This window comes from Poecilia reticulata, chromosome 20 (assembly GCF_904066995.2).
Source record: "Poecilia reticulata chromosome 20, P_reticulata-male-v2, whole genome shotgun sequence".
Lineage (NCBI taxonomy): Eukaryota > Metazoa > Chordata > Actinopteri > Cyprinodontiformes > Poeciliidae > Poecilia > Poecilia reticulata.
Genome location: NC_088849.1, coordinates 25,364,434 through 25,390,134, shown reverse-complemented (window position 1 = coordinate 25,390,134; position 25,701 = coordinate 25,364,434). Strand labels below are relative to the sequence as shown.

The 25,701-nt window shown below is 37.6% G+C and overlaps 2 protein-coding genes across 3 annotated transcripts; both read right to left on the bottom strand.

Annotated features, from left to right (window-relative positions):
* Window positions 1–1,129: 1,129 nt before the first annotated feature.
* On the bottom strand, window positions 1,130–15,706 carry LOC103457022 (HERV-H LTR-associating protein 2). Of its 2 annotated transcripts, XM_008396929.3 has the most exons (6): window positions 15,520–15,706; window positions 15,259–15,370; window positions 5,653–5,970; window positions 4,933–5,196; window positions 3,928–4,218; window positions 1,130–3,827 (listed from the first exon to the last, which is right to left on the bottom strand). In XM_008396929.3, exons 2-6 carry the CDS (start codon window positions 15,326–15,328, stop codon window positions 3,730–3,732), a joined length of 1,041 nt encoding a protein of 346 aa, XP_008395151.1. In that variant the 5' UTR covers window positions 15,329–15,370; window positions 15,520–15,706; the 3' UTR covers window positions 1,130–3,729. The 2 variants fall into 2 exon arrangements, with proteins under 2 accessions (XP_008395151.1, XP_008395150.1); XM_008396928.3 differs by lacking the exons at window positions 15,259–15,370; window positions 15,520–15,706 and adding an exon at window positions 12,927–15,245.
* Window positions 15,707–16,518: 812 nt separating this feature from the next.
* LOC103457038 (butyrophilin subfamily 1 member A1-like) lies at window positions 16,519–20,315 on the bottom strand. Its single transcript, XM_017301792.2, has 5 exons — window positions 19,693–20,315; window positions 18,706–19,080; window positions 18,335–18,589; window positions 17,720–18,007; window positions 16,519–17,617 (listed from the first exon to the last, which is right to left on the bottom strand). The coding sequence occupies exons 1-5, from the start codon at window positions 19,757–19,759 to the stop codon at window positions 17,493–17,495; spliced, it is 1,110 nt and encodes a 369-aa protein (XP_017157281.2). The 5' UTR covers window positions 19,760–20,315; the 3' UTR covers window positions 16,519–17,492.
* Between the last annotated feature and the right edge of the window lie 5,386 nt (window positions 20,316–25,701).

Here is a 25,701-nt window from a genome sequence, read left to right as displayed (position 1 = left end):
TTTCTTGAACAAGGCAAAGGAACAAATATATAAAAATGATGGTTTTGCCAATGTAAATGTGTTTTCTGTGTTTTAATTTTCTACATGTTCTCAGGAACAACAAAACCTGAATTGTATGATTATTTCTCAGAGTGAGACGTGTTGGTGATTAAATGATCATAAAATAAGAGATCAGAGATCACAGAGTTATTACTCTAACTTTTAATCTAATTTCAAAATCTCTATTTTCACTTCATTTCCAGTTTCATCCACACTTTGAAAGCAATAATCTGCTGTTAACATCTGAATAATAATAATAATAATAATAATAATAATAATAATAATAATAATAAGAAGAAGAAGAAGAAGAAGAAGAAGAAGAAGAACAAGAAGAAGAACAAGAAGAAGAAGAACAAGAACAAGAAGAAGAAGAAGAAGAAGAAGAAGAAGGCGGCAGTAAATGTTTTATTCACCTCCTCTATCAAAAGTCCACAAAAGGTAAAAGTACTAAAGTTAAGAATCTCCTGATTCTGATCATTTTACTCCTAATTATCACATATTTACTGCAAAACTATGAAGAAAAAATGATTAACTGTTAAAACACTGAACTATAAATAGATCCTACTTCTCAGTTTTATTAAGAATTTAAATTATTCCTGTAAAATGTCTTTAATCCAGAGTAACTCTGATGACATGAAGCTTCATTTATCTCAGAGTTTCTTCTGGTTGTAAGGAGGAAGTTTGTTCTGCTAAATGTTCTGATCAGCTTGATGATAAAACCACCGGAGGAGGAAGAAATAGTTTAGATTAGTTATTAGTGATAAATTTTCAGATGTCAGATTATTTCAGTAAATATTCATCAATAATCTGTATTATTTATCCTTCTGGATTGATTTAATAATCATTCTGATTTCATCCATTAACTCTTAATTTCAAGCAAATAAAGAGTTAATACTTTTTTCAACGTTTTTATTTCTCTGTTGCTCTTGAAAATAAGACCTCAGGAACATCAATCTGCTAATTTCCCCCCAAATTTACCATAAAATATATTTTAAAACTAGATTAAAATGTTTAGATTTTATGAAGGATCTGTAATTAGTTTATATTTTAATTGAAAACCATGTATTGACAAAATAAGCAACATTTTCCATTCTTGCTGCCAAATCATTTAATGAATAAACATATGAACTCAAAAATGAAAATATTTATAACTTTTAATCTGTTATTTATGTTTTCAACCATCAGATTGGAGCAAAGTTTTATTCCATCATTAATCTTTCCAGAGTTTCAGGAACTGAATGTTAACTGAACGCTGACATTAGCATTAGCTACTAGCTTTAGCATTGAGATGCTATTTTAGGCTTGAATATCAAATTGAACTGAAAATAGAGAAAAAGATCCTATAATATGAAATGTCCAGTAGCATGTTATGTTTTTAGCTCATTCTCATTAAAGTCAGCTTTTATTATTTCTCTGATTTTCTGAATTTAAATGTTTTTTAAATTATATTAGCATAAGTGGAATTTTATCTACTTATGTAATTTAAAAACTAGTGTGTAATTTATAATCTGCACTTTAAAAATTAGAACTCGGGGCGTTTCTCTGTATTTACCACTCGTAACAATAAAAATAAACAAAAACACAACAAAACAAACAAACACGTAAAACAACAACAAACAAAGAAATAAAAAGGACGCGCCCAAATCACGCAGCGTCACTCCGCCTAAAACTCTGTTGTGTTTTATTTCAGGATGACCAGCTGATATATTGGATCCTTTAAATGTTGGATCATGTTTCTGTTCTGGGATCCGAGCAGCTCCACCGGATGTGATCCCACTTTTTCCATCTGCAGCCGCAGATCTCAGGAAAACCAGCAGAAAAGTCCTGAAGACTCATATCCGATTCCCGTTAATCCACCATCCTGGTTTCAGTTTTATTCCCGGTTCATCTGCTCAACAGAACCTTCATGGACCGAACCACGACCGGAAGAGAAGAGGAACCGGTCATAACGGAGCGGGACTGACCAACAGATCTTTGTTTTGAATGATGTGGAAATGACGCAGCGGTGAGGGGAAAAAAATCCCATTTATTTCATCCAACATGAACGATGCGAATATAAAAATCACCTTCAGAAACAAATTCAGTTTTAGGTTTTTAATAATTTTCCATATGAAAAAAAAAAAGACTCAAATAAGCTCATGGAGAGGATAGTCCAGTCTGTCCACTAGAGGGCAGCAGCCTCCATCAGTTTTCTTGTTCAGAAATCAATAACGGATACAGACAAAACAAATATTATGGTGAAAGTAATTTTTTGTCTCGTTTCAGAAAGTGAAGCTCACATGTTATGGCAGCAGGACTCTAAGAAAAGTAAAGAATGCATTAAAAACCAAGAATTTCACAAAAAATCTGTATCAAGAAAAAAATGCAAGTACAAAAAAAATAAAGATCATCATCATGTCTTTATTCCAGACACATTAGAAAGTTCACAGTGAAATAATTAAACAAGATAATAACACATAATATTGTTAATTGAATAATATATAAATGCTCCACAATCTTGAGGTAAAGCTGATTGTAATCAGTGCAGTTTACTAAAAACTGTAATTATATTAATGCATGACACAGAAAATCTACACAGAAATCTGACACAGAAAAATTATAGACAGAAAGTCTATTATAGACCGGAAGAGAACACAGAAAGTCTATAATAGACAGAAAGTCCATTATAAACATCATTTTAGTAAAATGCTCGTTTTTTAAATAGATTGGTTTCCTTTAAAGTAAGCAAACTTTATTTATACAGCACCTTTTAAAAGATCAGAGCTTTACAGAAATAAAAAATACAGATGATAAAATAAATCAGCTAAAACAGTAAAAAAATTAAAAGCTAAACTGAACAAATGCGTCTTCAAGCATCACTTTAAAACTGATCTGTTATCGCAGCATGCTAAGGCTAATCTGCAGCTAAAAACTAAAAAATACTCGCAGATGGACAAAATTGACAAGGCAGCCATTAAAACAAGCCTCATATTGATAAATATTGATAAAAAAAAATAAACAGTGACACAATTTGACTGTGATTTAGCCTGAAGAAGGAATGCAGCGATCCATTAGCGGTTCATCACGTTTCCTGTCTGTTGAAAGCTGAGAGCTTCATGGATATAAATATGAGCAGATGAAGGAGATGCTATAGGAGTTACATTATGTCTGAAATATGTGAGTTACTTTTGATTTGCTCTTATTTTAAATATGAAAACCAGGATGGAGGAAGTGCTCTGCTGTGTTCTGCTGTGTTGGACCAGGTGTGTTACCTGTAAGGCTGAAGCTCTACGAGTGACACCACTTAGCTTTACTCAAATCATTATTATGATGAAATTATTATTTAGTATATAATCACTATAACCATCAGCTGAATTAAACAGTGGAGCGAGTCGTCAGCTTCACCCTCAGGATCAAGCATCCTGCATGCCGAGGCCAGTGAAGCGTAAACTTATCTAATCACTTGTAGAGCATCAGCTGAGCAAATTCCAAATTATTTATGGAAATTCTGCCTATTTGTGAGTTTTTTCTAAAATAACTGATATGTAATGCAGGTTGGGAGGCTGAAATAGGAAGGTGCAATGCTAATTTACATGCTAACGTGTAGCCTCCTCATAGCAGTAATCCTGTAAAGCAGAGAAATATCTGCTTCATAAAAATCATAAACAGCTGGTTAAAAAAGCGACCTTTGAATCAATAGGAAAAGTGTTTTTATCCTTTTTTCTTCCTGGAATGGAGGATCAGAGCAACACAAACTATTCCTGCTGCTGCAACAAAGATGAGACCAACTGGATGGCGTTTTGTTCCTCCTGAGTAAAAACAGATGAACTGAGACGTTACTGGATGAAAAACACCACAGTATGTCCTGATTTTGATTTGAAAGTAAAACATTTCTAACATGTGACTCACCTGGGTCGTCCTCCACCTTCAAGAAGATGCTGGTTCTGAAGGTTTCTTCCTCGTTGCTGAGCTCACAGGTGTAAATCCCGTCCTGCTCTGCAGATAAATCCTGCAGACCGAGATCGCCGGACTCTGAGACGTTCTTCACGTGACGTTTCCACTCCTCCGTCACCGTGGCTCTGCTCTGGCTGCTCCGGCTCAGGATGACTTGATTGTGGTTAAACATCCAGAGAAGCTCTGATCCAGAAACCTGTGAGTCGGAGCAGGAGAGATACGTCTGTCTGCTGGAGACGATCACACCTGGAATCACATCACAGGAGGGTTCAGTCACACCTGGTTGATAAAAACTAATAAAATTTACTTTAGTAAATAAAACTTTCAAATTCTACTTTTCCAGATTCAGTTATGTAAATCACTTCTTTATTAACAGTAGCAGGAGTTTTAACTGTTTCTTAGTTTCGGTCAGACGGCTGAGGCGTCAACAAGATGAAAAACATCAGCAATGAGCTGAAAGAAGCAGCAGCTGCTTCCTGTCAGTCTGTGATTAGTAAAGAGGAGATCTACAATCTATCTGAGCCTGGATCATTAAGATTAAATGTACACTATTGGAAAACTTTTAAAGGTGACCCAGTAAGAGTGCTGACCCAGTAAGTTTACTCCCCCATTGGCTGGACATGCAAGAACAAAACAAAACAACAAAAATCAACAGCACAGCATTAGAGGAAAGATGTGTATCAAATTCTGTGGTTCAGCATTTTTATTTTCCTGCTAAATTCAGCTCTGACTTTCCATGAACCAGAATAAACTGGAGTTAGGTGCACAATTTTCATTTATAAATTAAAATGTCTTTTTTCATTGTTCTCACTTTTCTTCTGCACAGACTCACAACTGTTGATCCTTTGTGTGAAGTTTTCTGTTTTCTTGTGAAAACATATCGACTACAATACTTTAGTTATTAACTTTTACTAGTTTAAAATTATTTACATTTTGTTGCAGTTTGAATGAGTGACTTACTTTTCTGTCTCAGTGTTGCTCTCCTCTGGTTCCTCCTGGTTCTGATGCTGCAGCTGTAGGTCAGATCTGGACCATCTGGACCCGTCAGAGAGCTGCTGATGTCATAAAGCTTCTCCTCAGTCTGATGGACTGTGGTTCTGTTCTGCAGAGCCGTGTTGGATGGAGGCTCAGTGGACCAGGTGAGTTCAGGTTGAGGGTAGATCCCCTCTGAGCTGCAGGTGATCCTGTTTCCATCCTGATGGATCCTGATGTCAGAGACTGGAGCTGCAGAAGAAACAATGTAATTAGTTAACATTTGTTTACATAATGTTTCTGTAAAATAGAGCCACATTTTGACACTTTGTGGTTCAAATGCAGACATGCAGAAGGAAAGGTGATGAATACAAATGCAGAATTAATTATACAACAGCTTGCCTTAAAGAAAAGGTATCCAAATATGAGGGAATGTGATCAAAGGAGGAGCTACAAAGAAAAATGACAACAAGAAGTTACAGGAAGAAGAACATGCACCGTAAAACATCTGAAGATGTTTAACTTAAAAATGAAACTCACACATTTAGGTTCAAAATCTAAAACTCACTGAAATTATTTGATTTAAAGAGAAGATAGTAGACGCAACTAAATGCGGCTCAAATGTTTTACAGTGCAGCGGTCAGAGTATGTGGCTGCAGACTGAACCACCACAGGAACAGACACAGGAAACGTATCGGTTGTTCTCACCGTCCACATTCAGCTGAAGAATTGTGTTCTCGTCTACGCTGACGGTGCTGCAGTAACAGCGGTATCTGCTCTGATCCTCCACCTTCACACCAGTCAGCAGCAGGGAGGCGTTTCCTCTGGACAGCTGATCCTGGACCAGGGATGTTCTGTTCTTAAAGTTCTGGTTCTGGAGACCCAGTTGGTCCATATTATTATAGTACGAGTGGACAGGAAGTTGTTCTGGTTTCAGCTGAAACCAGTGGATGTACACATCAGAGCCGCCTTGGAAGCTGCACGGTAAAATGCAGCGCTGCATGAAAATGCAGAAGATCTCAGTTTCTGCAGGAATATTGAAGAAAAATTATTATTAATATCTCAGATTATCTCACAGAATAATCAAAAAGTTTACAATGTTGTACTTTTATTATGTTGGATTTTTAATAAAAAGCCTGAACAGCTGACATTTGAACCGTATTTTCCGCTCTACGAGGCGCACGTAAAAACCTCTAATTTCCTCAAAAGCCGACAGTGAGCCTTATAATCCGATGCGCCTTATAGTGCAGAAAATACGGTACGTTATTTTTATACCCTTTGTCTTATTGCTTTTCACTGTATTGTTTAATTTTAGTTTTTATATCTCCTTGTAATTTTTAAGAACTTCATAAACAAAGTTATTACTATTAACATAGTAAAATGAAGGGGAAATATATTTACTGCATTAAACATAATTATTGTTGAGCTCCAGTTATTCTAGCATTCTGCAGTAAGTTTTTATCTTAATAAATAGATCACATGAACAAAGTCTTACGATTTCAGACAGGAAGTCTCTAAATATGGTCTTGGTACATGATGTCCAACCACAGTAGATATTTACACACATCTTGTTGATCTATATGTTGTTATTTTTATTAATGTTTGTGTTTATAGACAAGGAGGACAGAAAAGCAGATTTTAGACGCTTTAGTGTTTTTATTACACAGGTCAAATCTTTATGCAGCATCACTTAGCTTGTCTCCATGTTTTACATGGTTTTGAGGTGTTAGCAACATGTTACTGTCATGTTTTTTTTTTTTTTAAACTTGGTTTTAGCGAGTAGTTTGCGCTGCAGGCTGATCATTCTGTGTTTTGTTGTTTGTCTCTGACAGAAAGCATCTGATGGATTTGGAATTAACCTAAATACAAAAAAATAAACCTTAAATCTAGTAAACACACATACCGAGTAAAAAAAAAAAAGCTAACTAAAACTAAATATAAAAGATGAACAAAAATGAAATAAAGAACTTCTACAAATAATGAACATGATTTTCATGAAACTTTATAAAAACATCTAGAAATAATCTGATTTGTTACTTTATTTTAAGAAAAAGCTGAAACAAGTTTAAAGTTTTCTCTTTCATTTTATTATTGTCCAGATCCCAGATCTCTTCATGTAGCGGCTAAAATCCTATATTTCAGGCTACTGGTGGTTGTTGAAAGGTGTTTTACGTGCGCTCAATTAAGATTCAGGATGCCAATCTTTCGTTTGACATAAATAAAGTCATTTATTGCCAGTACAAATGTCCATTGTCTCACTGTTTCCATTTAGATCCACATACATTCGACATACATCCAAAATCAAGCACAGTAGAAAACTGTTGCCTCTACCCATTAACCACACCTGAACAGAATCATGGTTGACCTTAAATAACCCATCCCCCCCATCAGACACTCAGAACTCAAAATAAATACGCCCCCTGGTGGCGATAAACCCAAGAAAGAATAAATGGCTCCTACAAGCCAGCCCCTAATTGCGTGTGGCAATTATCAAACTTAAATCAAAAGGAGCCACAAATAAAGACATATCTCCATACAAATATACAAAATATACATAAGAGGCAAATCAGGTTTACTCATTCATTATCCTATCAGTTTGTAGCTTCACATAAAAGACAGATTTTTGTTACAGGTCTTTCAATAATGTTTGTTTCTGTTTGAAGATGAACCACTCGTACCAGACCCTTTTTATCTGGAAAAGTTTTAATAACTTTCCCTAATATCCATAAGCCTCGAGGTGCTGTAGAGTCCATGACCACCACCACATCTCCAGGAATGAAACATCTCCTTTTCTTTATCCATTTTTGTCTTTCTTGTAACAACGGTAGATATTCTCGAATCCAACGCTTCCAAAAGAGATCTGAAATATATTGGATTTGTTTCCACCTTCTTTTAGCATAAAGATCTTTTGTCAAAGAGTCCTGGTGGGAGAGCTGGATTTCCCTTCATGAGTAGCAAGTGGTTGGGTGTTAAAGCCTCAAGGTCATTGGGGTCCTCCAATAACTTTGTGATGGGACGATCATTAAGTATTGCCTCTGCTTCACAAAGTACAGTGTGGAATCCTTCATCGTCCAACATTTGTTGACGGAGCACTGCGTGCAGAACCTTTCTGATCATTCGGATGAGGCGCTCCCAAACCCCGCCACAATGTGATCCAGCTGGTGGGTTAAAACTCCATTTAATCCCTTTCTGTGCCATGGCCTTCTCAATTCTCCCATTATTTAGAGAGGCTAGAGCTTCTCGTAGCTCTCTTTCTGCTCCTATGAAATTGGTGCCGTTATCTGATCTCATGTGTGAAACTTACCCTCTTCGAGAGACGAATCGCCGCAGTGAATTGATACATGAGTCGGTATCTAGAGAGTAAGCCACTTCAAGGTGCACGGCCCTGCTTGTCATGCATGTGAACACTACTCCATAGCGTTTTACAACACTGCGTCCCCTTTTCACATCAATGGGTCCAAAATAATCTACACAAACATTTGTGAATGGTGGTAGATCAGGGACCACCCTTTCCTCTGGCAAGTCTGCCATTTGTTGTTGACCGGTTTGTCCTCCATACATCCTGCAGAAAGAGCATGTCGCTATTACCCTTTTCACAGCTGAAGCTCCATTTGTTATCCAAAATTTTCTTCTTACGACCGAGAGGACATGATTTCTACCTCCATGACCAAGCTGCAAGTGAAAATGTCGGAGGATAAGGTAGGAGATGTGCTGGTCCTTTGCTAGAATGAGAGAATGTTTAATGTTCTCAGGGATGGCTGCTTTACTCAACCGGCCTCCAACACGCAGAAGCCCATCTTGCAGCACAGGGTCCAGTTTGTAAATTGGGCTGCTTCTGGGTATTTCTGAGTTGCGAGATGTTAATGCAGCGAACTCATCAGGGAATCTTTCCTTTTGGCAAAAGGAAATTATGGCCGTCTCAGCTTGTGTGAGCTCTTCTAGAGACACACTTTGATTTCCCTGCGAGTTTTTGAGAGTTTGCATTTCTTTTGTCAACTCCAGTGTTGATGAATTGGTCAGCTGCAATTCCTTTCTTCTCTTACTCAGTTTCAGTAGAACTCCCTTTAGTTTGATGAACCAAGCAACTGCAAACTTCAATTTTTGCCAGTCTGAGAAGAATGATATTAGCTGACAAGTTCCATTTGAATTGATGACTGTAGCGTTAATCAAGGGAGTCTTTTTTAGTTTTGGGTCATCAGCAGTCATACTGAAATCCATTGGAGACTTGGGCCATTAATCTTCAGGTTCCCACAAAAATGTAGGACTTTCTATCCATTTTTGGTTCAAAAGGCTGTCAACTTTAAATCCACGGGAAGCATCATCAGCAGGGTTTAAAGATGAAGGCACATGTCTCCACTGCTCAAATGTCTGTGTTGTCTCTAATGATTGTTACTCTGTTGGCAACAAATGTTTGAAACCTTCTGTCTTCATTTTTTATATATTTTAGAACAGATGTGCTGTCAGTCCAGAAGCAAGCCTTCTCCAATGGCAGCTGAAGCTCTAACTGAAGCATGTTATTCATTCTAACGGCCATAACAGCAGCTGTGAGCTCTAAACGAGGAATAGTCACAGATTTGAGTGGAGCTACTCTGGCTTTGCCAAACAAGAATGATACATGAACTCTCTTGTTGCCGTTCTGCATTCTGACATATGTAGCTGTACCATACCCACTCTCACTAGCGTCAGAGAAGTGGTGTAACTGGGCACTAATGACTTCTCCAAACCCTTCCGGTTTGATACATCTGCTGACTTGGAAGTCAGCCAATTTTTCCAAGTCAGTCAGCCACCGGTTCCACCGTTTCTGGAAAATTAGAGGTATAGGATCATCCCAGCCCCATTTCATCCTGCATAACTCTTGTAACAGCAGTTTGGCAGGAAGAATAAGAGGTGCTAGGAATCCTAGCGGATCATAAATGGAACTGATGGTAGACAGCATACCTCTTTTAGTGGAAGGCTTTTCTTTGACTTTCAGCTTGAACTTAAAACTGTCTGTCTCTGTGCACCATTGTAAACCTAGTGCTCTGTCTAGTGGTAGCTCATCACTGTCCAGATTTAGCTCACAAAGAGTCTGGGACCTGAGCTCTCCTGGGATACATTGGAGAACTTCCCGGCTGTTACCAATCCATTGGGTTAGCGTAAACCCTCCTCTGCTGCAAATAGCTACAAGATCTTGGGCCATGATAACTGCACTTTCCTCTGATGGCAAACCTTTTAAGAGGTCATCCATGTAAAAGTTTTTGTTGACTGTTAGTACAACATCTGCTGAGAAGTTAGACTGATTATCCTCAGCAGTCTTTCTGAGAGCATAGCAAGCACAGCTCGGTGAGGAGACTGCACCAAATAAGTGGACAGTCATACGGTATTCCTCAAGGTCTTGTTCTAGATTACCTTGAGGCCACCACATGAAACGTAGAAAGTCCACATGCTCCTCAGCCACCTTAACCTGGTGGAACATGGATTTTATGTCTGCCATTAATGCCACATGTTCCTGCCGAAACCTCACTAGAACCCCCACCAATGAGCTAGTTAGGTTTGGGCCCTGTAAAAGCTTACTGTTAAGAGAGACCCCTTTATACTCTGCTCCACAATCAAACACTACACACAGCTTATGTTTTTGTGGATGGTATACACCATGATGGGGTATATACCACACCTTGCCTTTTGGTGTCGTCAGCTGATGCTGTGGAACCCTTTCTGCATGTCCACTATTAATGGCATTAGTCATGAAGTTTGTGTACTCTTTATGGACTCTTTTGTTCTTTTTGAATTTTCTTTTCAACCCATGTAAGCGCTGCAGGGCAACAGAAATGTTTGGCATAAAGAGTTCTTCCCTTTTGAAAGACAGTTTCAGCTTGTAATGTCCATTCTCCATCTGTGCAGAGCGATCCATTATGTCTAGAAATTTTTGTTCCTCTTGACATTTCCTCTTGTTCTGTAAATGACTTTTCATTAAAGTCATAGTTGTATTGACTGATCAGAAGCTCTTCAATTTTATCAACTGTAGTTCTGTTGACCTGAACTGAAGGGTAGCCATTTTCAAAATCATTGTAATCTTCTGCTGAAGCATTTACAACACATCCTAGGAGGCTTCTGATTGCATAGGGCAATCAGAAGCCTTATGCAATCAGGAGGTGACTATTAACCACCTCCCAAGGTTCCATTAATTTAGATGCATTGGTTCCCACTAGTAGGTCTACACCAGCATGTATACGAGGAAAGTTGATGTCCTTCAAATACGACCATTTAGACAGTTCCTCCTCACTGATGATGTTGTTGGTGGAGACAGGCATTTCCTTTTGTGTAAACACAACGGGAAGGTGATAGAAATGGCCTCCATTTATTTCTGAAATCTCCAGACCTTTAATGACAGAGGTCGTCATCGTTTTACTCTGACCCATTGTCCGGAGATGAATCCGAGTCTTTTGACCTTGAATGTTGAGTTCATTAAGAAGTCTTTCAGAACAGAATGTATCAGTGCTCCCTGGATCCAGAAAAGTGTATGTTTTAATGATTTTAGTTCCCTTTGAACTTTTCACTTTCACAGGCAGGATGGGAAGATTGCAATTACTTGCAAGTAATCTTGCAAGATTGCAAAATTGTAATTTCTCGGTGTGGCAGTAACTGGCTTGATTGCATTTGAACCAGAAGAGCCGTTATGTCATTCTGTTGTTTCAACACGTTGTAGAGATCTCCAGGAGGTCGATTTTGATTTGATGGAAGCAGACTGTTTTGAGTGGCAACATTGGGATTGGATAATAGAAGCTTTAGATGTTTGAACAACAGAGGGAACTGTTTGTGACACCAAAGTATTGAAAACAGTGTTGTCCACCTGAGGTGGAACATGCTTTTTATAGGCTGTGTTTAGATCTGACTCAACCTCTTTATCCAACAGCAGTCCAGCATCTTGTTGAAGCTTCTTTGCAGGTTTGGTAACCAACTGTGAAGCTTGTGGAAGGAGTAAAGTAGGCTTTATCTTGGGTCTAGCACCTTTAATAACATGAATCCATTCCATCAGAATGCTTGGATGCAATGCTGCCTTTAGTGCTGCCCTCTAGCACCATTAGCAGCAGCTATTTTGGTGTCCATCTCAAGCTGTTCCTTTCTTTTCTTTAACAGGTATTTCTGTTCCTCCAATGCATGCTTCTCCTTTAAAGCAGCTGCACATGCCAGGAGTGCAGCATTTTCTGCTTCTGCTTTTATTTGTTCAGAAAGTGTTGACGATCTGCTGGTTGTTACAGAAGAACCCCTTTGACTCCTAGTTTTTCCTAGAAGACCTTACGGAAACATTTAAAATGCTGTCATGAGGTTCAATCTGTAGCTCCTCCTCCATCGTGCCACCACTGGTAGCATTTGGTTCAGCTTCCTTATTATTTTTACTCTCATTTTCTCCAATATCAGGCACACCAGTTGAGCAACCTTGAGCCTCAGTCAACCACTTATGAGTAGCAGCAACAAAATCATTAACATTCAACATTTTAGCTTGAAACCATACATCATGTTTCTGTGCTTCATCCACAGGCAGTAAACCCAACAAAACCTGGTGTACCTTTTGTGTTTCTTCAGACAAACCCAAAAACCTTTTAAATTCTCCCTCAATGTCATTCACACACCCTTTGTCATTTTTCAACACTGTAATAGTTTGTCTTAACTTTGTTTTTCTTTCACTTTCCAAGTTACTGATTTTCACCAACAAAGCCTTGGCTGTTAATTTCACCTGTCTTTTTTCAGACTCCCATTGAAGATTTTCCTCTTCATCCACAATGTTATTTTGACCCTCCTGATTCAGGTCAATGTTTTCCTCTTCTGCCATAATGACCGACAGTTTATAAGTTTATTTATTCGCAAATTGTAGATTGTTTATTTATAGAGAGCTCTCTTTGTTTTAAGCAGTCTTCAGTCTGCTACCAATGCATTGGATTTAAGCTTTGTGTGCGCACATAATAATAATGGCCATTCATAGATATCAGCGCTGACTCACATACCCCAATGATGCGTTGGCCGGCATTGATGATCTGCGCTCTGATGTCGGCTGCTACGAAACTCAGTAGCTCCAATAGCTCGATCCATGCAGCTCTGTTCAAGCGTGCGGTGTCGATCGCTCCTGTGCGGCTCGGTTCCGATGTCAGGTGTCCCGATCGCTCCTCTGCGGGTCTGGCGTGGCGTTACTTTATCCGGCGGCGCCAATAGCCTGGTTCTGTGCGGCGTTACTTTACCGCCACGTAGAATCCCAATGCAGAAGGATCGGTGGATCTTCCAAACGAGGTAGTTTTCTACCTAAATGTAGCGGCTAAAATCCTATATTTCAGGCTACTGGTGGTTGTTGTTGAAAGGCGTTGGTTTTACGTGCGCTCAATTAAGATTCAGGATGCCGATCTTTCGTTTGACATAAATAAAGTCATTTATTGCCAGTACAAATGTCCATTGTCTCACTGTTTCCATTTAGATCCACATAAATTCGACATACATCCAAAATCAAGCACAATAGAAAACTGTTTGCCTCTACCTATTAACCACACCTGAACAGAATCATGGTTGACCTTAAATAACCCATCCCCCCCATCAGACACTCAGAACTCAAAATAAATACGCCCCCTGGTGGCGATAAACCCAAGAAAGAATAAATGGCTCCTACACTTCATTTATCTGAAGCAGATCAGACTGATTGGCCTGATCATCGTTAGCTGGGTTGAATTTCCCAAGCGGATGGTAACAAAACACACAAAATAATTACTTTGAATTATCTTCACAGTAATATTTCATCTAAAACATTTCTGAACTGTCTGCAGGGATTTTTTTATTTTATTTTGCAGACTGAATGAATGTTCTGCTCTGTTGCTACTTCACAGTTAAAAGAATCATCTACCAGAATATTCTAGAGAAATTCATGCTTCCTTCTGCTGCCCAGCTTTATGGAGATGCTGATTTCATTTCACAGTTGGACTAAGTACTGACCCACACAGCTAATAGAACCAACAGCTGCTGGAAAATGGACATTTGTCTAAACCAGAAAAGGAATTAGACCAGAGGAAACTCAGTTATACTTATTTACAAATCCTGAGCAGAAGCACCTTGTTTACATACTATATAAGCAATAGATTATTTTTCTTCTTTTTCTTTCCTTTGGTTTGTTATGTTCTTTGTATTTCCTTTTAATTCATGTAAAGCACCTTGTTGCTGAAAATGTGCTTTAAAAATAAATGTCCCTTATAAAAAGATGAAAGACGAAGACCTGAAGGCAGATATTTAAACCTGGGCTGGTCTCCATGCTACGCTGCATTGATGCAGTAATAGATAAAAACAAAAGGAGCCCAAACCAGGAACAGGGAGCTGATGCAAAGCTTCCAGTAGGTCCATGTTTCCATAATAAAAATCTGTTTTTGTTGTAAATAATTTCTGAGAATTTATTGGAAGCTGAAAGCCATGAGGATTAAAATAAACTGGATCATTTTGAACAACAAACATTTGAATTTTACCCAGTTCTCAGTGTCTGCTGTGGCTTCACAGAATTAAACTGCAGAGTTAAAAATAATCTGCTGAGTGAATCATAAAATGAAACTGCCTCCAGCAGACTGGTGCAGACAGAGAGGGGAATATTTGCATGAGCAAAAAAACATTCAAATTTTAAACACAGCTGTGATGTTGAAGCTAAAAGCAGGCAGAACTTATGCAGCAGATTGTTAAAAACATGAAGAAGGTTCTGGGTTGAAATCCAGGATGTGACTTTATATGAAGTTTTGTTGAATCGGTTCTCTGGTTTCACATCAGAACCAGTTTGGTTAACTGGTTTCTCTACTTCCCTTTTACTGGTGAAGGTGAGGATCTCTACACTTTGCTCTAAAAAACTTCTATGATCATCTCTAATATTCATAAAATATCTCACTACTAAGAGAAATAAAATTATTTTCAATGTTTTAAGAACAAGGTTAGAAAATGGTTCATTTAAATGAAAGTAAAAAGAAACCAAAATGAGGGAACTGGAAAAATAAATGATCTTTATGATCCAACACAACAACAAACAGCTGCTCCATGAAAACAGTTTTTTTAAATCTCATTCAGTGAAGCAGCTGCTGCTGTTAAACACAACATTGTTTCTCCTCTTTGGGAGGCGTTGAGTCACTTTTCAGTCCCTGAACAACAGAAACATTTAATTCACACTGAAGGTGCATAACTATTTTTATATTGCAGGAGAAAATTATTTAATGTCTATATAACTACATTCACTGTTCTGGGTAGATCCAAGTTTTACAACGTAAAGATGCTAATCATTTTGACATTTCAAAAAGAGAACAGAAGCTTCTTCTCCTCCAAACTCACCTGGTTTAGCCTGAACCGTCAAAAGCACAAAAACAAACGTTAAAAACACAGAGGAGTTAAATCCAGACATCCTGCTGTTTGTCCTCTGTGTGTCTGTAGAGAAAAGCTGCAACTGGAGGAGAAACTGGGTTTAGTTTCACAATCTGAGACGAGGAAACATGGAATAACACTCCTACTTTATTAATGAAATATGAAACACTCCACAGCTTTGAGTCACTTTATTTAAATGTTAAATTATATCAGTAAATAAACTTTGCTTACTTGTTGGGGTGGATCATAACCTCTGTCCTCATCAGCTGATATGATGGATTTATAAATGATCAGTAAAAACAGATGAATTCATCCTGCAGCATGTTGGCTCTTTGTCTCATGAAGATGAACTGAAAGGAGAAGCAGGAAGGTGTCGCGTTTCATCAACCAGCGTAGCTAAGAGACGGTTGAAGTGGAAGTGCTGCAGATGGAAACCAAACCAATCAGTCACATGAAGTCAAAGTAAAACCGTTCTCCCCCCAAGAGACATGGAGAGGAGGGACCTGAACGCAGAGACTCAAAGTAAACAGACGCGCTGCGTCAGAGGGATCAAATTTCTGTGAGCTAGTTCATAAAAATATTTATAACCTTTTGTCAAAGAAACAAAAAAATTATCAAAGAAAGGCCTGAGAGTTTTAATTAAAGCAGGTTTAATGTTTAACTGAGTGTAATAATTGTTCCTCAGAAGATATATAAAAAAGGGTCAGGAAATAGTTTATTTGAACATCAATATTCAAATAAAGAAATATTGTGATGCATCACAGATTTATTAATGGGATGGAAAAAGTGACAGAAAGATAAACATCAATATTAACATTTTATTAGATGATCGGCTCTTCAGAGCTGAAACACTGACGGCTGATGGAGGAACGTAGGCGTGTTGCTGCAGGGCTGCATCCAAAACCTTTCAGGGTTTTACTCTCAAGGACTGAACTTGGGCTTAGAATGGCCTAGTCAAAGCCCTGACCTGAATAACAAAGAATCTTTGGCAATATTTAGTGACCATTTATTATTTATTGAAGAACAAAATATTTGTGATGACATCAGTCATTTGGCAGAAAAACATTTTTGAGCTCGTATAAATGCTTAACTGCGCCATCTGCTGGACAGAAATGGAAACCACAGTAAAAATCTTTACATTTCGAGAAGAAAACAGAAATATCTACAAATATGAGAAACAAGTAAGAACACACTGCGATCACACTGCAGCCTGAAGTGACCTAATCCCGATTTCTTTCCTTTTTTTGCCGTGGTCGTTCATACCTTAAATAAATGTGACCTGTCTGTGTTCTCCAGTGTGAACGGAGAAACGACCTGAAAGTGTCCCGCATCCACACTAGAGGGCGCAATAGCGTCAGCGTTCTGCCAACCGCCATAAAAACAAGAAGTGCTCAGAGTTTGCGGAAGTAAACATGGAGGCTAACGGTGGAGCTTAGCTTACACATTTGAAGTTGTTGTCCGGCCGCAGCAACATATTAACAACTTAATCCTCGCTACACTTCGTCATGGTTGTTGTTTTTCTTCCTGCTTGCGCATCAGGACGCAGAATAGTGACGCTTGTCGAGTATCAGTGACGTTCAGGTCGGATGAAGGCGACGCGGACGTTAGGTCGCATTTGAATCCGATACGTATCGGACATGCAAGTTACCTGGGTCGCATTTGAATCCGATACGTATCGGACATGCAAGTGGCCATTTGAAAAGAATCCGACCTCTGTCGTTCAGACTGTCATAAAAAGATCGGATACACGTCGCATTACGTTAAAAACCTCGGAATTAGGTCACTTCAGGTTCCAGTGTGAACAAATATTGTAAAGATACATCATAAGATACATCATAATCAGCTATTTATGTAATAAAAATATATTTTTTAGAGAAATAAACATTTTATTGACAAAGTTATGAGAAAATGTATCTGATAAGATATAAAGAATCTCGCCCGGAACGTTAGCTGGAGGTGGACACCAGTAACCCTCCCGACCTCATTAGGGACAAGGTGTAAGAAAAAGGATGAATGGATGAAAATATAAAGAATATTTTTTACTGGGCAGAAAATGAAACAACAGAAATATCTCCAAATCTGAGAATCACCTCAGATGACATGAAGATCTGATCATTTAGTGAAACTACATCAAAGTTCATGAATCATGTTGACGGTAAAATGGGAGAATTAAAACCAAACCAGTCTCTGAATGAATGAAAGGTTTAAAGCTGCAGAGCTTCACTTTCCTCCACTTTCTTCTTGTAGAGCATCATGAATCCAGCTGCTGCTGCTGCAATCACAACACAAACCACCGTCCGTCTGATGAGTTCAGAAACCACCAGATTCTCTGAAACCAAAGAAGTTCAGGAGTTTAGCTTAGAGACTCATTTGTAGTTTAGAACATTAGATTTTTACCATCTAATGGAGCTTAAATCCTGAATCCCGTTACCTCCAGTCCTCCTCAGATAGAGCTGAGTTATAATGGTCTCCTCATCGTCACTGAGCTCACAGCTGTAAACTCCCTCCTGATCTGAGGTCAGATCCTGTAACGTGAGGCTGCCGGACGCTGAAATGTTCCTCACATGTTTCCTCCAGTCCTCTGAGACGTTGTAGATGTTTCTGTCAGTCTTGGTCAGGATGATCTGAATGTGGTTGAACCTCCAGACCAAACTGGAGGCAGAAATGTTGAAGGAAGAGCAGCAGATTGAGACCTGAGAACCTGAGAAACCCACAGAGACTGAAATGGAAAATAGAGATGAGTTCAAGGTTTCTAGACTTTAATGAGAAAGATTGAAGCTTTAACAACATTTAGACAGAAATCAGCAGAGAAATCTTTAATGAATAAAGTGTTGCATGAACATCAACAATAAAAACATCTGCAGAGGAATAAACTACAAATATTATATAAATCAGCATCAATGTAAAAAATGTTTCTGTCAATAAATTATATTGACAGATATTAAAGTATGATGAAGTAAATATTGAAGCAATCTGCATGTTTCATGATGAGGTTTACAGTAAAAGTCAAACTAAGTTCATTAAATGTTATCAGAACTTTCTGGACCTGGAATATCTAAAGTTGCTCTCCTCTGGTTGCCCCAGGTTCTGATGCTGCAGCTGTAGATCAGATCTGGACCCGTCAGAGAGCTGCTGATGTTGTAAAGCTTCTCCTCAGTCTGATGGATCCTGGTAGTTTCATTCAGAGCCGTGTTGGATGGAGGCTCAGTGGACCAGGTGAGTTCAGGTTGAGGGTAGATCCCCTCTGAGCTGCAGGTGATCCTGTTTCCATCCTGATGGATCCTGATGTCAGAAACTGGAGCTGCAGGAGAAACATTACATAAATGCACAATTTGTCAGAAGAAATATCCTAAAATCAAAGAATACAACCCTCAAAATATGATTTGAACAAAATGTTTTTAAATAAAGGCGTCATACCTTCTACTGCAAGGTGAACAACACATGTATAATAGAAGCGAGGTGGAACATATCTTATAAATTGAACTGTTTCCAGATCCCTGTGCTGCTCATATTCAAGTACATCAGACCTATAACTGCCCTCATCATCAACCTTCACTCCTCTCAGCAGCAGATCGCCGTTTCCTCTGGAGATCTGATCCTCAGACAGAGACGCTCTGGATCTGAAGCTCTCAGAGTAGCTGAAGTTACCGTCCTTATACTTTACAATCTGAGACCGTTGAATTCCATACGACCAATCTATGGAGTCGATCCTGTCATCGATCCGACATGGTAAAATGCAGTCCTGGTTGTGAACACAGGACACGCTGGCATCAGGACCCCTGGGATCACGCCCTGAAATAAGAGATAAAATCAGAGGAAAGTTGAGTTGAATGGTGTTGAGGAGGAAACCCAGATCCTCTGAAGGATCAGAGAAAAACCTGCCTGGAAACAAGATCTCAGCAAATAATCTCCATGATCCAGATGATGTTCACTGAACCAAAAGTTCTGGTTCTGATGGGAAATCAGGAAGGAATCATGGTTTATTTATATTTTGATTAAAAACACTATACACTCTTCTTTGTAATGAGATAGAAAAGACTCATTTTCTAAAATAAAATTTTTCACCTCAAACTCCGAAGAGTAATTTTGAATTCATCAGTGAAAACATCAAATAAAAAGGTTACATTTCCAGAATATGGCAACAAAAACGTGTTTTAGGTTTTTAGTTTTCTAAATCTTCTCTCAAACAAATTTTTAATTTTCTGTTTATTACTCAGAGTGAGACGTGTTGGTGATTAAATTATCACTAATATAGGAGATCAGAAATCACACGGATTATGAAAAATAACTTCATTATTTAAAAAAAAAAATTCTATTTTATCCTCACTTTGAAAGTAGTATTCTACATTTTTACATCAGAATAATAATAATCATAATAAAGTTGACAATAAATGTTTTACTCACTTCTAAGAGTAGCAGTCCACACAAAAGGTAAAAGTACTAAAACTAAGAATTTCCTGATTCTGATCATTTTACTGCAAAACTATGAAGAAACAAATTATTAACTGTTAAAACACTGAACTATAAATAGATCCTGCTCCTCAGTTTTATTAAAAATTTAAATTATTCCTATAAAATGTCTTTAATCCAGAGTAACTCTGATGACATGAAGCTTCATTTATCTCAGTTTCTTCTGGTTGTAAGGAGGAAGTTTGTTCTGCTAAATGTTCTGATCAGCTTGATGATAAAACCACCGGAGGAAGAAAAACATTTTTAGCTCATTGGGTGACAGGAGCTACAGCGATGATGGTGGTGGAGCTGGAAGTTAACCGTCCTGAGAATCCAGCTGAGGCTGGTTCTGGTCGGACTCGAGGTTCTGGGAGATTTCACAGATGGATCCCAGTGGTCAGTGTGAGAGGCTGGGTCCATCCCAGACCGACCACCAGTCCTTCACAGAGAATAGACGACCACACACACACACACACACACACACACACACACACACACACACGCACACACACGCACACACACGCACACACACACGCACACACACGCACACACACACACGCACACACACGCACACACACACACACACACTGCCTCAGAAATATGTTACAGATTATTCAGACGTTTCTAAATACGTGGAGTTATTGATTGCAGCAATTTACACATTTCTACAGTTGCTACACATATATCAACATGTTTTCTCTTGTTTTAGAGGAAATTTTAATTGCAGCTGCAGCTCTGACTTCCTCCTGAAACCTCAAAGTTTTACAGATTCAGATCAGAGGAGTTTGGACGCCTCTCAGGACGCTGGTTCTACTGATAATGGGTCGCTGTCCGAACCACAGAGTTATCAGATTAAAAGTAGCTTTTAGCTTAATTTGGTTGATATGAATGTAAAACTTTCTGGGTAGAAGAAGAAATAAAAGTTTCTGTTTCCTGACATTTTGTTGATTTGTGTTTATAAAATCTGACATAAAGTTCTGCGTGTTTCTGACCGTCTGATGGAGGTGATAAAAACTTTTACTGTATAATCTGTTTCTTTTCTCAGCTTATTTCTATCAGTTGCTTTACTAAGTTTATGTTTTATTCACACGTTAAAGAAAATGTTCTTGAAAAGTTGTTCAATCATGTATATATTACATTTATATTACATTTTGTGTTAGTTTTATCCAATAAGTTTTATGTTAAGTTACAAACCAAATCATGCTGCATTTAGCAGGATTTTAGTTTTTTCAGGTTGTATTTCAATTAAACTGAATCTCAGTAAAAACACATGGAACTTCCTCAGCAACACATAAGAATCAAATATTATAAACAATATTTACAAATGCGTTAAAAAGTCTTTAATGTGATGCTGCCATGCTGCAGACAGGTCTGCTGTTTCCAGAGAGCTGCTCGTTTCTCTGTCACTTCCTGTTTGACTCTGATCATCAGTGGATCAAAGTTTCAGCTGGAAACTCTGAGCTTCACTCTGAGATCACTGGGTTTCCAGAACCAGAACTTAAAGAGCCGGACATCACTGCTCCAGGATCAGGGCCCTCATGTGTAAAGCGTACATATAAATAACATGTGGCGCCATATTTTACACACAAGTCGACAAGAATAACAAAGAACATGAGGTGAAAGTTTACTTACAGGAAAACGTTTTACCTGAAGATGTGCAGCAGACACACAAATGTTTTTATGGATATTAAATTACAAACCGCAACAACTGACCTGAACACACTGAAATCTGAGTCCATTCAGTGTTCAATCTAATGCAACCCGATGTTTATTATGATTTTAATCTTTTGTTTAAACATAAATGAAACTGAACCACATATATCCTCAGAGAACACAGAATAAAATAAAAGATGTGAAACCCTGACTCAAATATAAATGTTGCATTTCCTCAGTTTTGTCATATAAATATGTAACTCTGAAGCGCATGACATGACATTACCTGCAGGGTAATTTCATTCTCACTACAAAAGAAAACTGGTTGGATCAGCAGATTAACTCCAAACAGGTCAGATTATTTAAGGTGATCAGGTGTGGAGACAATCTCAGGTCCATCAGTAGCTGCATCCAGGTGAGCAGCTACCTGAGGAGCTTTGGCTCTGATGGAGAACATGTGATGGATTCAGAGATCAGATTGATCTCATGGTTTAACAGCGTTTAGATTAATCCAGACTGATAATCCTGGAGCTCTGAGCAGAACTTAAAGAAGGGCCTGAATGGTACCGGTACCGGTCCAGCTGGAGCTGCTGCAGGTCAGACAGTCGTCCTTCAGTCGAGCCATTCAGGTTTGTGAATCCGTTTTGATGAAAAGAAATAATCTTCATTGTGTAAATGTGCAAACTTATGCACACGATGCCTCTAAACCTCCACATTCCCACAAACCACATGAAGAGGTTCTGACTTTAATCCCGACTGAACTCGGCTGTTCAAAGCATTTCCACTTAAGCTTAGTTTGTTTTTTTACATACAAAAATGAGAAATTACCTTTATTGCTAAAACACAAAGCTAATATGTGAGGCACACCATAAATCATTTTAGATAAATGACAAAAATAAACATAAATCATATTCAATGGAGAGAATTATTCAAAAGTCAGGATCATCATGACATCAGCAACACAATATTTATTATCACCCATAAAAACAGCTCAAAATACATTTAGCTGGAATATTTTTCACTTAAATGTTAAGATATTCCTTTATTAATCCCGCAGTGAGGAAATTAACATTGTTACAGCAGTATAAAGGACAGAACAGAACCAATATTAATATATATATACACACAGTTAAATCAAGTGAATATATACTTCCCTGAGTTAATTATAACGTCTATTATTAGAAGTTAAAAGGTAATTGTTGAATCTTTTGCCGAAGGAGAAACTAATTTGTGTTCAATGTTATTGTAATAATCCACCAGAACTCAGTTTTATTTTCCCCAATGACTCTAATTAAGATATATAAAAATAATGAAGAACCAGCTAATATTTTTAAATATGCCTCCATTTAGAAAATGTTGGTTTTAGTCATTTTTGTCATGGAATAATTCCCACAACAGAATGACACTAAGACAGCAACATGTTTTCATCTCAAGTTTTGATTTTAAAAACTAGTTTTATTATATTTTTTCTCAAAATATCCACAAAATCTCACTGAAGAAAATGTATCCATCCTGCTTTTGCAAAAGGTTTATGCTTTTGATTTTTTAAAACTCATAAAATTGGAATTAAATTGTTCTTCTTTGGGAATGTCAACATTTCCTGCTCCATGTTGATCAAAGTGTCTTCCCCTCCCCCCCCCAACAGGTTATGTAACATTAATGCCTCCATAAGTTTTTTATTTTGCTGGACTGAAGGCAAAACTGACTTTTTGAGTTGTTAAAATGTGCAGTAACAGTTGTAACAAGGAAAATTACAATAGGCCTTCGCAGCACTTAGCTGCTCGGGCCTAATTAGGAAATAATTCGAGTTGCATGAACACATGAGACATGTGAACCTCCACACATTTATTTTAAAGTTTTCTGCAGACTGAGCCTGAGCAGACAAGCTGAGGGGCAAAACAATCCCTGCAGACACAAACAAACAAAACGCTCCTGCATGTAAATCTGCTCTCTGCTCCCGCCGGACTTCCTGTTAGCATTCATTAGCATTCAGCAGATTAATGAGCATGTTTGTCTCTGAACGGCTTCATGAATAAATGCAGATGATTTATTAAAGTTCCCTTCAGATTCTCACTCACAGCAGAGTTTCAGTTGACTGAGTTTCAGTGCAACGTTACTAATTCAGCCAAACTTTTTTTAAATACTTGATGGCAGTCTGAAGGTGCCTCTCATTTCACATTTCCTAATAAATACTGGATGAATAAATGAAGTTATCAGTGATGAATCCATTTGATTTGTTCATGTTTAAGGAAAAAAACAATCTGATTGGAGTTTTAATCATTTTGATGTTTAGTTTTGCGTTTCTCTACTTTATCTTACAATATAATTATATTTATTGAGTTTTCCTGATCCCAAAGTTATTATCCTCCCTCTGCTGCCCTGGTTTATGTCCTGGTTTCAATAATCAGCCTCCTGAGTTTTAATACTCCTTCACTCGCTTGTTTCCTTTCCAGATCCTCTGGTCGTCTTTCTGCTTTTCGTTTTGAGGGTTTTGGTGAAAATACTTTCCGCTGTTCTTCATTTTCCTCTCGTCTCATTTGGTTTGTTGTCTTTTCTCTAAATAAAGAAGTTCTTCAGTCGGGTCCAAATCTACCAACACAAATCAAGGCAGATCTTTCTAACTCTAAAATGAAACTTTGTCTAATTCTCACTTAAATAAAAAATTGTTGTAATTTGAAACTACAGACTCCAGTTTGTATAATAATGATAAACGTTGTTTCCTTGTGGAGAAACAACTTGGACCATCTGTATTTATTTCCAACTTTGCTAGAGACGTTTCTTTTGTTGAAATTTTGACGCCTGCTGTGTTTTAATCCATGAATCTTGAACCAAGGAGTAAAAACAGATTTCGGCCTCAGGGTCATTTTAGGATTATCTGTAAAGGTTTTTGTTGCTTTGCATTTTGAGAATCCAGAAACGATCATTTATGAAACAGAGTCCCTGACTGGAGAATTTAAAAAAGTTGATTTCATGATTTTATTTGCACACTAGCTGCGTTTAAAAAAAAAAATCTTTTAATCTTTTTGCGTTTCTCTGAAACCCGCATGTTTCCCTCACTCTCACAAACAAACATTGCGCCGTTTTGTATTGTCCGGTGTTTGTAGTGTTTTGTGGCAGTATTACAGCGCCACCAAATGGTCTGGGTGTGTACTACAGAGTTTTCAGTGATCCTGTTTTATGGACACTTAAAAAAATCATTTACGAAAATGCTCCGTGTTCGTCTCCATGTGGAGCAACGCAGGTGAGTTCATGATGCGTTTATTTCTAAACTTTGCTCACTATAGCTCATTATTTTCAGATGAGTTTTCTGAAAAAAGTTTAATTTATAAGTGTAAAAGTTTTGTTCCTCAGACTTCTGTAACATTTATTTTTATTTGTTGTGATATTTCTAATCTCCAGAGTAAAAACATTTTTCTCTCTCTCACATTCAACCTTCTGTTTGTAACAACTGATTTTGTAATTAATCAGTTTCCTTTCATTTCTTTGTAGTTTTGATTTATCAAAGGAGTCAAATGTTCATGTTTGTGCTCAAAAACAAAAGTTTCAGAAGTTTTTTCTCTTTGTTTTGAACAGTTCATGCATAATAAATGTATAATTCAGTATCTGGCAGCAGAACTCTTAGATCCTTGTGACTGACAGAAAATCAGATCTACTGACGACGTTTGATTGATCGCAGAGATGAAAGAGACCAAACAAGTTTGGTGCATATTTTAATCTGTTTGTGTTTTTCTGAGTTTCTGGGGAGAAAATGCATCAATGACTGGAGTAATTAATAAACCAAAACGCTCTGAAGTCTTTGATTTGCAGCATCTGAACTGTTAGAGTTGAGAACTTTGAGATGCTAATTTTATTTTAACAACAGTTTTCCTTGTTCCTGTTATTCTTTTTGTTTATTTGAACAAGAAAATCTAAATGTAAAGTTTCTCAACATCCAGCAACATCCACCAGTCTGTATTAAAACTCAGATACATTTTGATAATAAAAATGAGTTTAAGGAGGTGAAGGTGTGCAGAGACGGTTCGTCCTTTTCCTCCTCATCAGCAGAAACAAAGATTAAAAATAAAAATATGTTGACTTTTACATAATGTTTCCCTGTTGCATTTTATTTTTTAAAACGGTTTTTAATTTTTGTTTTCCACACACACACATTATATATATATATATATATATATATATATATATATATATATATATACACACATTTCTTTATTTTAAAAATGTAAATATATTGTTTATGTTCAAATATTAATATGACATATATGTGAAATACAGCAGAAATAATATATTTCTGAACAGAAAAATGCTCATGCT

Coding starts and splice junctions, on each gene's coding strand:
- LOC103457038 (XM_017301792.2), bottom strand. CDS start 19,759: ATGATCAGAATCAGGAAATTCTTAGTTTTAGTACTTTTACCTTTTGTG. Junction 19,081..19,692: donor GTGGACTGCTACTCTTAGAA/GTGAGTAAAACA, acceptor CTCTTATTTCAG/GGCGTGATCCCAGGGGTCCT. Junction 18,590..18,705: donor TGTTCACCTTGCAGTAGAAG/GTATGACGCCTT, acceptor TTTCTCCTGCAG/CTCCAGTTTCTGACATCAGG.
- LOC103457022 (XM_008396928.3), bottom strand. CDS start 13,011: ATGGATCGAGCTATTGGAGCTACTGAGTTTCGTAGCAGCCGACATCAG. Junction 5,971..12,926: donor CCGGCCAACGCATCATTGGG/GTATGTGAGTCA, acceptor ATATTCCTGCAG/AAACTGAGATCTTCTGCATT. Junction 5,197..5,652: donor TCTTCAGCTGAATGTGGACG/GTGAGAACAACC, acceptor TTTCTTCTGCAG/CTCCAGTCTCTGACATCAGG.